This window comes from Triticum dicoccoides, chromosome 1A (assembly GCF_002162155.2).
Source record: "Triticum dicoccoides isolate Atlit2015 ecotype Zavitan chromosome 1A, WEW_v2.0, whole genome shotgun sequence".
NCBI lineage: Eukaryota > Viridiplantae > Streptophyta > Magnoliopsida > Poales > Poaceae > Triticum > Triticum dicoccoides.
Genome location: NC_041380.1, coordinates 389,659,852 through 389,673,511, shown reverse-complemented (window position 1 = coordinate 389,673,511; position 13,660 = coordinate 389,659,852). Strand labels below are relative to the sequence as shown.

The following is a 13,660-nucleotide window of genomic DNA, read 5'->3' as shown; positions in this document are numbered from 1 at the left end:
TAGCTTAAGGTGGTTCCGTCGACCCCGAGCCACCGTAAACCATCATGGTTAGGTTAAGTTGGTTCCGTCGACCCCTAGCCACCATAAACCATAATGGTTAGATTAAGGTGGTTCCGTCGACCTCGAGCCACCGTAAACCATCATGGTTAGGTTAAGTTGGTTCCGTCGACCCCGAGCCACCATAAACCATAATGGTTAGATTAAGGTGGTTCCGTCGACCCCGAGACACCGTAAACCATCAAGTTATCCACCCAAGTGGCATCAATCCATCAACCATCAAGTTATCCCCAACAGAACCATCAAGATATCCATTGGCATCAGCAGAAGTTGCTTTAGTGGCATCAAACCCAAAAGAAAACACATTGTAGTGGCATCAAACTCTAAATAGTATATCATTGTAGCATGAGCACAAGTTGGTGCTGTGTCATCAAAGCAAAACAAAGCACAATGTATCATCAGCAACAGTTGCTGCAGTGGCATCAAACCAAAATAAATCACATTGTAGCAGCAGCACAAGTTACTGCAGTGGCATCAAACCAAAATAAAGCACATTGTAGCAGGAATACAAGACATTGTAGTGGCATCAAACCAAAAGATAACATGCCACATTGTAGCAGGTGCACATTGTAGAATCAACAGAAGTTTGCATCACCTTCTGCCACCTCTACTAGCATTGAACCAGGCAATCCATCCAGTGTGTGTGCCATCAGTTGGTGGAGGAGCACTAGAAGTTGAGGCACCATACTGCCTTGGGGCAGAGAAAGGCCTTGAAGAATTTGCACCTCTCCCAGCAGAAGATTGAGCACTAGAAGATGCTCTTCCAGATCCTCTTCCACCACCAGCCCTTCTTCCTGCACCTCTACCAGCACCACTTCCACCACCTCTACCAGCAGCACTTCCAGTTCTTCCTCCTGGTGTTGGAGCAGGAGCCCTAGTTGTTGCAGGTGGAGCAGCTCTTGGTGTTGGTGTAGGAGCTTTAGGTGTTGGTGTAGGAGCCCTAGTTGTTGGTGCAGGAGATCTAGCTGTTGCTGAAGCAGCTCTAGGTGTTGTTGCAGGAGCTGTAGGAGCAACACCTCTTGCTTGTGAATTCCTTCCAGCAGGCTTGGAAAACAATTCAAAGGAAACACAGTTAATAATACTACAAATAAGAAAGGTAATTTACAGAAACATCAAAATGAAGAACTAGTACAAAGGGGCTTACCACATGTTTGTTCTTTCTTAAGGCCAACTCAGGTTTCAACTGTTTAAGGCAGTTTGTGTATTTATGCCCTTGTAATCCACAATTGCTACAAGTTATTGTCCCCATTCTTGAGGTGGACTTTGGCTTTGGAACTTCAAATTTTCCCTTTATTCTCTTCTCTTTCCTTCTTCCTTTCTTCACTTTAAATGCTGGTGGTTCTATGTCTGGACCTGGGGTCTTTGTCCAGTCATGCTCACCAGGGACAGGATATATCATTGGTTCATATGCTGCCAAATAATATGGTTTCTTGAAGAATTTGCTTACAAAGTCCTCTGGAAACCTTTTTGCCTTGTTGATTGCTGAGATGGCATGGTTACATGGGATGCCACTGAGGTCCCACTTTCTGCAACCACAGGTTTCAACTTCCAAATTGACAGCATGTGTTTGCTCACCACTAGTTACTTGCCACAAGTTAACACCTGCTTGAATGGGTTTGCAGTACCTGGCCCTTTCCTTTTCAATCTCCAACTTCTCACTGTAATGTGGTGTGATCTCCCATCTAGCTTCCCTTCCACTCTATCTATTCCTGTGCCACCTAACCATCTGCTTATCCTTTATGCCATCACACATAGTTCTTATTGGTTTTTTCCTATGATCTAGGATGTACTTGTTAAACACCTCTGACAAATTGTTGACAACCAAGTCAGTCTTGCTATTTGTGTCAAATGCATGCCTAGCCCATGTTTTCTTGGGTATTGCACTAAGCCACTGCCAAGCTTCCACACTCTCAGCTTTGAGATCATCCATTGCTTTATTAAATTTGTGTTCATTATATGCATAACTGGCATTATCCATGCACTTCTTAAGGTCCTCCCCCCTAAAGCCAGCATTCTGGAAGTTTGCATATATGTGTCTTAAGCAGAATCTTTGATGACTGTTAGGAAAAACTCTATTCACTGCATATAATAGCCCCTGGTGCACACAATTTAAACAGCTAAGCTACTGTCTAATACACATGTAAACACATATTTAGCAGGCAAAGCAAGGTGGATAAACATACCTTCTGTCTGTCTGACATTATAGTATATGGACCATACTGTCCAACTTCTTCTCCAAGACAAATCTTCAGTTGGTGTAGAAACCAGCACCAGTTTGCTTTGTCCTCTTGTCCAACAATGCCAAATGCCAGTGGGTATATGTTGTTATTGCCATCTCTACCAGTGGCAGCAAGGATTTGTGCACCAGTGGTCAGCTTGATAAAACATCCATCAGTACCTAAAACAGGAAGTAAACATAACATGTCAAATGCATTTATATGTGCAACCTATTGAAACTAACAACATCAAAGTAGTGTACAAGATAAAATGAACTAACCAATGAATGATCTACAGCCCTGTAGAAATCCCTCCCTTGCTCCATTGATGCAGTAAAACATGGCATGGAATCTTGGTCCTGGATGTGGGATTTTTTCAGTGGCTGTTAGAGTTACAGTGGTGACTATAACTCTACTCCCAGGGTTTATATCCATCACAGTCTGAGCATAGTCTCTCAGCCTTGGGTATTGCTTCCTATGATCTCCCAACACAGCCTCAACAGCTAAGTTTTTTGCCCTATATGCCATAGCCTTGGGCACATCCACACCATACTTTTCCATGCAGGCATCAATAAGTGTATGTATGCTAGTACTGACATCAGATCTGAATAGTGGCTCATATTGCTTTGCAAGCCACTTTGCACTTACCCTGCTTGTTTCAGTAGAACTAGGGCAGGTGTGTTGTATCCTCATCTTCTTAATTACAAAAGTGTTTTCCCCTTTTATAACAGCTGCCACAATGCAGAACTTACAATGTTCATTCTTGCAATGCACAATGATCCTCTGATCTGAGTTCCTGTGATACTTGAAGTCTCTGCACTGAGTGATGTGCAAGCTCAACAGAGCATCTCTGAATTGATGTTGATCTTTGAAGCACATATGCAGTTTTAGTTGTTGGTGTGGTTGTTCCAAATCCTCATTGTACCATACTCTAGCTGGCCTCTTCTTTGCCCTACTCTTCCTTTTTTGAGGTAGCACAAATGCTAGTGGCTCAAACCCATCATCTTCACTGTCCTTCAATAAACTATCATCTTCTTCATCTGATGATGGTTTCCAATCAGGTTTCACTTCTTCTAAAACACTGGAATGTGACCTTGTTGTTGGTCCCCTCCTTACTTGCAACTTCTGCTTCTTCTTTGCTGGCACATATATTTTTTCCTCCTCTTCTGGAACAATAGGGTCATCATCCTCCAACTCAAATAATTCCTCTACCTCTGTGTCACCCTCATAATGCACTTGTTCTTCATCCTCTAATTCTTCTTCTGATTCTTCATCCTCTGTTTCTTCCTCATGTTGCTCTTGTACTTCTTCCTCTCTCTGTCTATTTTCCTCTAATTCTTCTTCTGATTCTTCATCCTCTGTTTCTTCCTCATGTTGCTCTTGTACTTCTTCCTCTCTCTGTCTATTTTCCTCTTCCATCTCCATGTCTTCAGCATCATGCATTTCCTCATTATAGTTAGGCCTTAAATCCCCCATGTCACTATCATACTGCCCTTCAGATCCTTCAGATGAACATGCATAACTGCCATCATAGCCAACTTGTTCTTCTTCCACAACTTCTTTTAACTTGGGATTTAGAACACTCCTGCTCTCTTGTGTTAAAACAGCAGGGCCTACAGCTGCAATATAACTGCTACTCTGACCTTCATAAGCAACACCTTGCTGATCAACAACATAAACAGGAGGATCGGCAAGATCAAAAACAACAGGCTCAGAATATTCAGTTATATCTAAATTTTGCTTCCGTACAAAACCCTTCTGTGGTACACTGACAGCTGGTGGACAAGCCCTAAATAGCAAATTAAGCACCAAACTCTCCTCATTCTGCCTCTTGATCAACTGTAGTTTAACATTACTATCAACCAATTCCAAGCCCTGCTCTCCTGGGGTCTCCATGTAAAACATCAGTGAATCATCAATACCGAAGCCTTGGGTTTCCATCAATGCAACCATATTTAGATATGTCACATCTGAAGAGCTTAATTTCCTCTCTAACAGATCATTATTGTCAAAATGGATCCTAACATTCCATATGTCTTCATATAAACTACAATTCACATGCAATTTGCCTAATCAGTACACTATAACCCTAATTAGCAAATAAATGAGAAGAAAAAAAAGAGGCAGAAACAGAAACTTACAGGACGCCGCCGAGCCCGTGGGTCAGCTCATGGCTATTGCTAGGGTTCACCACCCATTGCTTTGCCAGCCGTACCCGCTGCTCCATGGACAGTGCGGGCTCAATGAACTCGTCGTCGTCGCTGGAGTACTCAGAGCTCGAGTAGCCATCGCCGCCCTCGATTGGAGATCTCCCCTCGATTCCTCCTGCCGCGCCGATGCCGAAGAGGGGAAGGTTTGCGCCGCCGCCATCGCCGTCGCCGCCACCACCGCCCGGGGGCGCCGCCGCCATCGCCGTACGCGCAGGGAGCTAGGGTTCGTCGACGAACAGAGACGGCGAGGAGGAACAGAGTGGAGCACGGGCCGGACCGCACCTATTGAGCGAGCGGGCGAGTGCCGATTCGCCAGCGTGGCATCTGACGCGCGGGCCCGGGCGGTCAGTTCCAGCGTCAATACGTACAAATACGAAGTTTAGCCTCCAAACGTGGTACTGACACGTAAAAATTTTCAAAACTGGTACCAGTTCGCCACCACGGCCCCAATTGTGGTACTATCTTCATACGACCTCCGACGATACTAGAAGCACCGCGGGGACGGTGGCTAGAAGCACCACTGGGATAGGGGCTAGACGGGGAAAACCTCATTCCATCTTCAGAGAGCCACCGTCGCCTGACCTCTCTGAGCAGGACACAAACCCTAAAAAACTCAAAAAGACTTTAAAAACAGAGCCCTCCGGCAGACAAGGGCCGGGATCCCCTGTGCGTCCATGATCCTGAGGCCACAGGAGACTAAACAAATCTCAACTAAACAAATCCACAGAGCTAGTCATTTTATTGATCATATTTATAATGTTTACATATAGCTTAGCATCTTTAGTACTCACATACAAAAATTGTACACCAAGCAGAATCTACAAATTACTTTGCATGCTTTTCTAAGAGAAAAAAAACGATCACTTCGCATGCTTGAGGTTTGCATCGGACAGCATGCCTTCGATGGCGGCCTTCCAGACCTTGCAGTGCGTCTGGTCCTCCAGCAGCAGCTGCACCGTCCCGGCCGACGTGCTCAGGGCCACCGCGAAGCACCTCCGGCCGTCGACCACCGCCTCGCCGCCGCCCCCCGTCGACACCCCGACTAGCTCGTCTGGACCACGACAAAACGCGCCACAGAGAAAGAAATCACGTCAGTAAGGCAGCCGGACACGTAGAGGAGACGAATCGTCGTCGACTTGCCGATGTCTCAGTGTGTGTGCAAGTGGCCGGAGTCCGGAGCGCGACGTGCCGCCACGGCTGGACCACGCAAAATCCATGCATGGCGACGACGAGACAAGACCTAGCTATCCTGGAGGGGAACATTTCAGGTTCTGCGTGTAGGGGGCCGTACGGTGCGAGGCGACAAGCGGCGCGTGCGCGCAGGTGGAGCGAGGGGAAGACGACGGCGAGCGCGCGTGGTGCGGTCATGACTTATGCGTGCATGGCGAGGCAACAACAAGACGACGACGAGCATCACATGCTGCTTTTTCAAAGTAGAGACAGTTTAAAGGGACGGGCTGCGCGTTTGTGTGGTGCGGATGCGTCGTGATGATCAGATGATGCTTGCGTCGTCGTAATCATGGTAGAAAATTAATATCTTAGTAGTATCTTACGGTCGTCGTAGGTGGCGAAGGCCCCGCGCAGCCGCTTCCTCCCCAGCCTGAGCGCCACCGCGCCGCCGCCTCGCCGGGGGAAGACGGACACCGTCCTCACCCGTACCTTTCCTGCAAACCAATGGCGGGTCTTAACTTGTTAGGTCTGTAGTTCCCAGTCGATCGATCACATTTACAGCAATGGCGCCCGGCCGGAGACGTGTCAATACTGCATGCTCTTACCGCAGGGTAGGCAGACCCTGAGGGCGATGCCTTTCTGGATGCTGGCGCTGATGCTCATGGCCATCGCGTTGGCGTTGGCGTTGACGTTGCCATTGGCGCCGGTGCTGATCCCTCTGACGTCCGCGGCCCTGAGCTTCAGCGCGGCGGCGCCCCGGAGGCACGTCGCGGCGGTGGCGGTCAGCGTGAGGAGCTCGGCGGGGGAGCGGCTCTCGAGGCCGGTCTTCACGGCGGAGGTCACGCGGGGCCGGTTGGCGCCGGCGGACTCGGCGGCTTCCGCGCAGACGGTGGCCACCAGCGCGGCGGCCGACGCGAGCACCGCGCCCAGCTTCTTGTCCCCCCGCAGGTCGCACGCCGACACGACGCCGGCGATGGCCGCGGCGAGCTGGGCCACCGAGACGGCCGCGTGGGCCTGCGCCGAGTGCAGCCGGAGCTCGTCCCGCCGCCGCCGCCTCCGGCTCCCCGTGATGGAGACGTTGTCCAGGAAGTAGCCGCGCAGGAGCGCCTTCATCTGCCCAACGTTCAGCTGCCAAAGCATCCACTGTTGTCAAATCCGACAATATGCTAACTGAGTAACGTACTATCACAGTATCACTTCACTGCTCTGCACTTAACCAGCTGGAGTACTATACCCTTCCTTTTTCTGCTTATTAATTCAAGTGTCCTTTTTTCTTGCACAATTAAGAAACGACAGTGCTTGTTAAGGACGGTCTAACTGTACCGATCTCTAAAACGACAAGTAAGAAAGATCAGAGGCGGCACGGCGTGCGTACATCCTAATATCCTACACTGTTTGGCAGTGTTGATACAGTGTACAATCTACACTATTTGGCTGTTTGTTATACTACTGTGCGGCCATGTTAGTGTTGTCCTTGTGCTTAATTAATTCCTTGTGCTGTTGTCCTTACCCATATAGGCTGGTTCAGCTTAGTCTTGCGCTGCTTGGAGCCAGGCTTCCCACTGGCCAGAACTCTCTGTCAGATAAATAAACCAAGAAAAGTTAAATTGACCATCACAGGGAAGATCATAAGATGTCTTTTCAACTGCCATTAAAGGTCAGCAAAAACTCACCCACGTCTGAATCTGATTGAACAATTGGCTTTTACCGCCATCGACTCGAATCGCATCGAGCTCTTTCTCTCCGTCTTCGTCTTCCTTTGTCTCGCCTTCTCCATGGTGGTCTTGTGCTGATGCTCCTAGGCACTGTTTGGTAGAAGAGAAAACCCAGCAGTCAGAAGGTGGTATTTTAATGAACATTCATAATCTACACATGAGAAATGCAATAGAAAATAGTACTCCCTCAGTCCGGAATTAACCGTCGCTGAAATGAGCACTCAGTTCAGCGACAGTTAATTCCCGACGGAGGTTGTACATGCTAATATATTACTACAACCGTTAGTTTTTCGGCAGTAACCATCTTTTAGAAATTTTCTGGATCTTATGAAAAGAGAGCACGCGCACCGAGTAATACGAATGCACTGTGTCCCAGTGAGTTGCAAAGTATAATGAAACGACCTCATGCTAGATTATCAACGTTAGCCGCCTCTGTTGTTTAATGGAATGGGAGGTGTGGTCCATGTAAACATACACTGGGAGTGAGTATTTGAAAGAGATCCGAGGAGGAGGGGTTCCATGTCCGAGAGAGGAACTCCATCGCCTGCTCAGGGATCACGGGCATCTCTTCGCCTTTCGGGGGTCGCATCGACGACTTTTCCTTGCGACGGATGCCCGCCTTCTGCGCATCGATCTGCGTGTTCTCTGCCTGCTTTGACATTCAGCACATGATCACTGAGATGGTTAGTCACTAGCTAAGACATCAGAACATGCAAATAGAGATGCAGTAATAGTGTTGCTCAAACATCTAGTGCACCATGCTGACTACAAAAAAAGAAGATGTTCCTTTCTCTGAATCCTGTCATAAGATGCAGTTGTCCAAAGATACAAACAGTGCTTAAGATTTGTATGATTTATATTATAATAGGATTAGGCCACACATCTATGCATATTATATACTGTATAGAGCTAAAAAAAGTTTATCTTATGAGAAGAGTACGAAGCAAGCAGGAAAGTTTCATCACCATTTGACAGGACAGGGAGTGGCATCTCTGGAAGGGGGCCGTCCCAAACTCAACTCCTCTCCTGAAATGCTCCATCTTATCACCCACGTAAAACGGACTCCACCTAAAGATTTAGCAGAATCCGGTTGATCAATGAGGATGGAGTAATGAGAGCTCAAAGATCATGCCTATTTATAGTCAGGGCCAAGTTCTTGTCGTCCACTAAATGTGATATCAAGATCCTACCAACAGTATAACCCCTTCACAGTATCACGATTCGTCGTTCTCGCTACGGACAATTTGCTAGAGAACAGGCACTAAAGAACAGCTGCAATTATTAGATTATTAAAAAGCATTGTCTAATTGACACTGTAGGCAGAGAATTATTGGAGAGCCAAGTTTCAGGTGAGACAATCTGTTTTTCCATGCTAAAATGTTGAGATAATCTACATGGTTATCTATCTGATTAACACTTGCAACATTTCCTTGAGCAGTACCTTAACACTGGAACTGGCCTCAGTGGCCTAAACATCATATATATGCTAAACGACAAAATAATATTAGCAGAGACAAATCCTGGTTTAAATGGTGGATACTTCAGAGGATTTAGGTACCAATTTTACAAGAAGCAAAATAAGGCCAGGAAGAACTGTGATAGTAGTAGCAGTAAGCAATGAACATGAAACTTAGCCTGAAGATAAGGGCTGTAGAGAAGGAAGGCTTACCTTAGTAGGAAGCCCTGGATGCACCGATGTTGTGACACCTGCATTGGTTCAAGTATTTATATCACAACCTCAACCTAAAAAAGGTAGTCGCAAGCGGCGATCGCACTGCATTAGCAGTAAGTAAGAGTAATCTAGTATTATGATTGCCAGCCCCACAGGATCCATCTTGCACTTATTATACACCTGAAACCGCCTCGTTTCGACGTCCGGTTGGGTCGACCTTTCTTCATCCAGGATCTCTGCTGCTCGAGCAGAGTAGTAAACTGCGGAAAAGGGGGCAGATTCGCATACTTCTTCTGGAATTGATCTCTGAAGACTGGCCAACAAGGCCTGAACTGATGTGGATTAGACAGGGGAGATGGTCCTGCTAATAGGTAATGGCAATTTGGCATGGTTTATCATTGCCACTTATGGTATGTGCGAATGGAAAATGCGCGGTGCTGTACCGCGTGCTTCGTTAAAAAGGGAAGTGTTTTGGTGTATGTGTTGGTCACAATGCAAATTATGCAATGGATGGTAGCCAGGCAATCTGCTCTGATGATGTAGAGAGATCTGCAAAGGCAAGGTGAATGAATGATTGTGACGCCGAAGGAAAGGGAGGATTACCACTGATTTGAGATGATCATCCATAACGAAAGCTTACGCCTAAAGCAACTCTCTAGTGCTTTACAGTGTAGTGATGGGATATAATCTAATGGTTTCCACAGGTGTGAACAATGTACTACTGTCAATGTGTTGGGCGATGCGGGGTTCTTGTTAGTTTAAGTGTGCTACTCATTGTAGCTGGTGACAAGTGTTGAGCATTTGGCTGCCCAGACAAGGAGAGGGCAGAAACCTTGCTATACTCCTTGCATTCCCAAAGACTGCAGTACTAACGTACTAGTACATGTGAGTGGCATTTTTACATGACCAGCTGCACTAAAAAGGTGATCAGATCATCAGATCATCAGATCATCAGATAGCACATACTATGAACGGAACCATATGGATCAGGCCAGTGACCGGGGCTTGTGTGTGGCATACAAGTTCAAGAGAGCAAAACATTATCTATGGCTTCGTGCTCGCACGACACACAGGGCGACGCACGGGACGAGAGATGGCACGTATCTTACGCCGCCGATCTGCAGCACCGCTCGCTCACGTTCCATGATGGCGAGTTGATTCTCCGGCGTGATGCTCTCCGGCTTAATCTGGTGGATGACCGCGGACTCATAGTGGATGCGCGTTTCCTCCGTGCAGGGGAATTCATAGACATTGGTGACATTATCTCGCTGCCGTGTCATTTTGCGAGGATAAGGGAGCGATCCCCGGCGGTGAGCGCGTCTCCAGTGGGTGCGACACACGGCACGATCCATGGTGCGGTACGCGGGGGGCATGTGGAGATCCAGGCGGGCGCGGACCGGGTCGGGGTGGCCCCGCACCTCACCAACCGCCTGCTAATGGCGGCGGGACGCGTGGGAACCCCTTCATGGCCACCCGACCGACAGGCAGGGCCCAACACCAGGCCGAGCGTGGCGCCTTCTAGAGCGGAGGGGGCGAGGGGAGTCGCCTCATTTCCCCCACCTACCTCCACTACGCGAGACGCACACCTCGCGCCTCTCTTCAAGCATCTATGGGAGCGCCCTAGGGTTTCCTTCCCCAATCCTCTCCTCCCTGATTCCTTTGGCTGGTGGCGGGGCAAGGCTGGCGGTGACGACTGATCCTTCGCCCAAGTGACTGCGGCGGAGCAGGCGGGGGGTGCGCCGCGCGCCTCGATGGGAGATTGGGGCGGGGGGAGATCTGGTGGTTGGCGCGACAACACAGCGCGGAGGGTTCGGAGGTGGGCGAAGGGCGCCGCTGCCAAATCAGTCTCGACACATGCTGTGGCAGCGGCCAGATCCGCCACCGGCGACGTCGGGAGATTCGAGATCTGGTGATGGTGAAGTTGGAGACAGATGGGAAGCTGCTGCGCGTGCCATGAGCGGCGCGACCAAGGAGAAGACGGCGGGCTCCAAGGAGCCGCCTCCGCATCCTGCACCTGGGCAAGCAACGACCAAGGGCAATGCCGAGATCTGCATCAACTGTTCCCTCCCAGGTCATTTCGCTCCTCGCTGTCCTACTATTCACTGCGAAAAATGCAACAAATTAGGTCATATGGCTCAGCTTTGCCAAGTTCTGAGGCCTTGGGAATGCATTCCTCTCATGTGTGGGTTTCAGTCGCCTGGTCAGGGATTCTTCTATATTCCTGATATGTGTGCTGCTAAACATAGTGCAGAGAAAACTAATAATGTGGTGATTACTATAGTGGAGGGTGATGCTACTGTTAAAGACATTGAGCAGGAATTTAATGCTATATTTGCCAAAAAAACTGGGAAAAAGAAATGGCGCTGTACGGCCCGCTCTATTGGCCCTGCTCAGTATGTGATGCGATTACCTAATGCTAGTGAAGTAGAAAGGGCATGTTGTTATGGAAAACGCTTGCCTCTGAAGGAAGGGAACATTGTTGTATGTATTACTCCTTGGACTGCTTCTATTGGAGCCAAAGGCATTATGGAGAAAGCATGGGTTAGGGTTCGCAACATTTCCATAGAGAAAAGATGCACTGAACATATAGCTTATGCTGGAGCTCTAGTTGGGATTACTTTAGAAGTTGATGAATCGACCGTTCATAAACCTGAATATGCTAGAATCCTTCTCGGTTGTAGAGAGGTTGAGAAAATTCCCCCTTCAGCTGAAGGAATGCTGGGAGAACAGTATTATGATTTTTTCTATGAAGTTGAAAAAGTTGTGACTGTGGGTGCTGAGAAAAGTCAGTCCTATACTGCTGTGGATAGCAGTGCATCTCCTTCCTTCCCCAAGAAAGCGAGGATGGACTCATATCCTGCTTCTTCCATGGGGCAGGGGGAGACGAATACATCCGTGACTGGTAATTTTTCCTCTCAGAACTATGGTAAGGGTATGCAGAGGCTTCTGGTAGTGGCTGAGAGTGAAGAAGAAGATGAGAGTGAGGAAGGTAACAACACAGAGCTTCTGATTGAGACTATGGCCAGAGAACATGCGGCTGAAAAAATGTCTTATTGTGGATCTCAATCTGATAAAAAATCATGTGAGAATATCTCTGAGGATTTGAAAGTGGAAGAGATGACTGAATCTCCCAGTAATGATATCAGTGTGCATCAAGGTGCTTGGGGGATGATTACTCCTGTTCCACCCTCACCTCTGTTTGTGTGTCACGATGTGAATACTTATGGGAATGCTTTTCCTCCCTTGTCAGACTATGTGGTTTGGCCCTCCCTGCCTCACATTGTGCCTCTCGAAGAGGGTTTCATGGAAGGAGGAGAAAACTGCAGTGTCTATACAGTTGAATCTCCCTCTGGATCCCCAATTCATGACTGCATGAGTCAGGGAGAAGATATCTCGCGCAGATAGAAGCAGAAGTTGGAGAAGGTGGGAGATGTGGCCACCAACAGAATGAAGAAGCGCAATTTGGAAGGTACGAATATGCCCAGCTCAAAAAATCAATTTTCTGCTTTATCTGACTCTGCCATTATACTGCGTGCATCTTTGATGGGGGTACAAATACCTGATGATGACTTTGCTACTGTTGATATTTTACGTGAATTAGAACTTTCTAGATGTCTGTTGCAGGATAAAAACATTGATAGTAATTCGCAAAAATAACTGTCAGTGATGGGTTTGGCAATGATGTGCCCCTCTCTTTAACATGGGACGATGATAGTGGAGATATTGAAGAACCATTCATCCTGGTTCAATCTAAAAACAAAAAAAAGAAGTATCACCGTAAGAAATCGGTGGTGGTTTTATCTCCCAATAAATCCAGCGGGCCTGTGACTAGAAGTCAACAGAAAAAGGGGGTGGATAAGGCTGCTATGGAACCTGGCAGACCTACCAGAGTGAGAGATAAACCCGATCGGTGTAAATGAAAGGGTTTTTTGGAATTGTAGGGGAGTGGGTAAAAAAGGCATGTCCACCTGCCTCATTGACATGATAAGTGCCAATGAATTGGATTTTATTGGACTTCAGGAAACTATGAAGAAGTCGTATACTCCTGCTTTCTTTAGGCAAATTGACCCTTATCAGAAGTTTCATTGAGAATGGATCCCTTCAAGGGGGAAATCTGGTGGCATTCTTTGTGGGCTTAACAAGGAAAAATTTGATATCCTTACGACTAAGTGTGGTAAATATATCTTGCAGCTGAACCTGTTCGATAAGAACAAAAATTGTAGCTGGGCCTTGATGACTGTGTATGGTGCTGCACATGATGAACAGAAGCCTGAATTCATTGCTGAACTGTCATCTATGTGTCACAGCAGTAATATTCCTTATCTAGTTGGGGGAGATTTTAATATCATTCGGCATGGTGGGGAGAAGAACAAAAAAACATCTATGCCCCACTTCTCGGAGGTGTTTAATTCTGTTATTCATCTACTTGGGTTGAGAGAGATTTATATGACTGGTGGGTGTTATACCTGGTCAAATAAACAAGAAATCCCAACTTTGGAAAAGCTAGATAGAGTTCTCATGTCTCCTGAGTGGGAGGATCTATACCCTCTTGCTTCTGTACATAAGTTGGTCAAGGATATATCAGATCACAACCCTTTGTTAGTGGATGGTGGGAGTGCC

At 47.5% G+C, this 13,660-nt stretch overlaps 2 protein-coding genes across 2 annotated transcripts; both read right to left on the bottom strand.

Moving 5' to 3' along the window:
- Nucleotides 1-648: 648 nt before the first annotated feature.
- Nucleotides 649-2,144, bottom strand: LOC119353269 (translation initiation factor IF-2-like). The gene is made up of 2 exons (XM_037619867.1): nucleotides 1,202-2,144; nucleotides 649-1,101 (listed from the first exon to the last, which is right to left on the bottom strand). Exons 1-2 carry the CDS (start codon nucleotides 1,454-1,456, stop codon nucleotides 649-651), a joined length of 708 nt encoding a protein of 235 aa, XP_037475764.1. The 5' UTR covers nucleotides 1,457-2,144.
- Nucleotides 2,145-5,195: 3,051 nt separating this feature from the next.
- On the bottom strand, nucleotides 5,196-8,435 carry LOC119293782 (VAN3-binding protein-like). Its single transcript, XM_037572166.1, has 7 exons — nucleotides 8,334-8,435; nucleotides 7,844-8,017; nucleotides 7,327-7,458; nucleotides 7,164-7,229; nucleotides 6,259-6,781; nucleotides 6,037-6,147; nucleotides 5,196-5,534 (listed from the first exon to the last, which is right to left on the bottom strand). Exons 1-7 carry the CDS (start codon nucleotides 8,406-8,408, stop codon nucleotides 5,344-5,346), a joined length of 1,272 nt encoding a protein of 423 aa, XP_037428063.1. The 5' UTR covers nucleotides 8,409-8,435; the 3' UTR covers nucleotides 5,196-5,343.
- Between the last annotated feature and the right edge of the window lie 5,225 nt (nucleotides 8,436-13,660).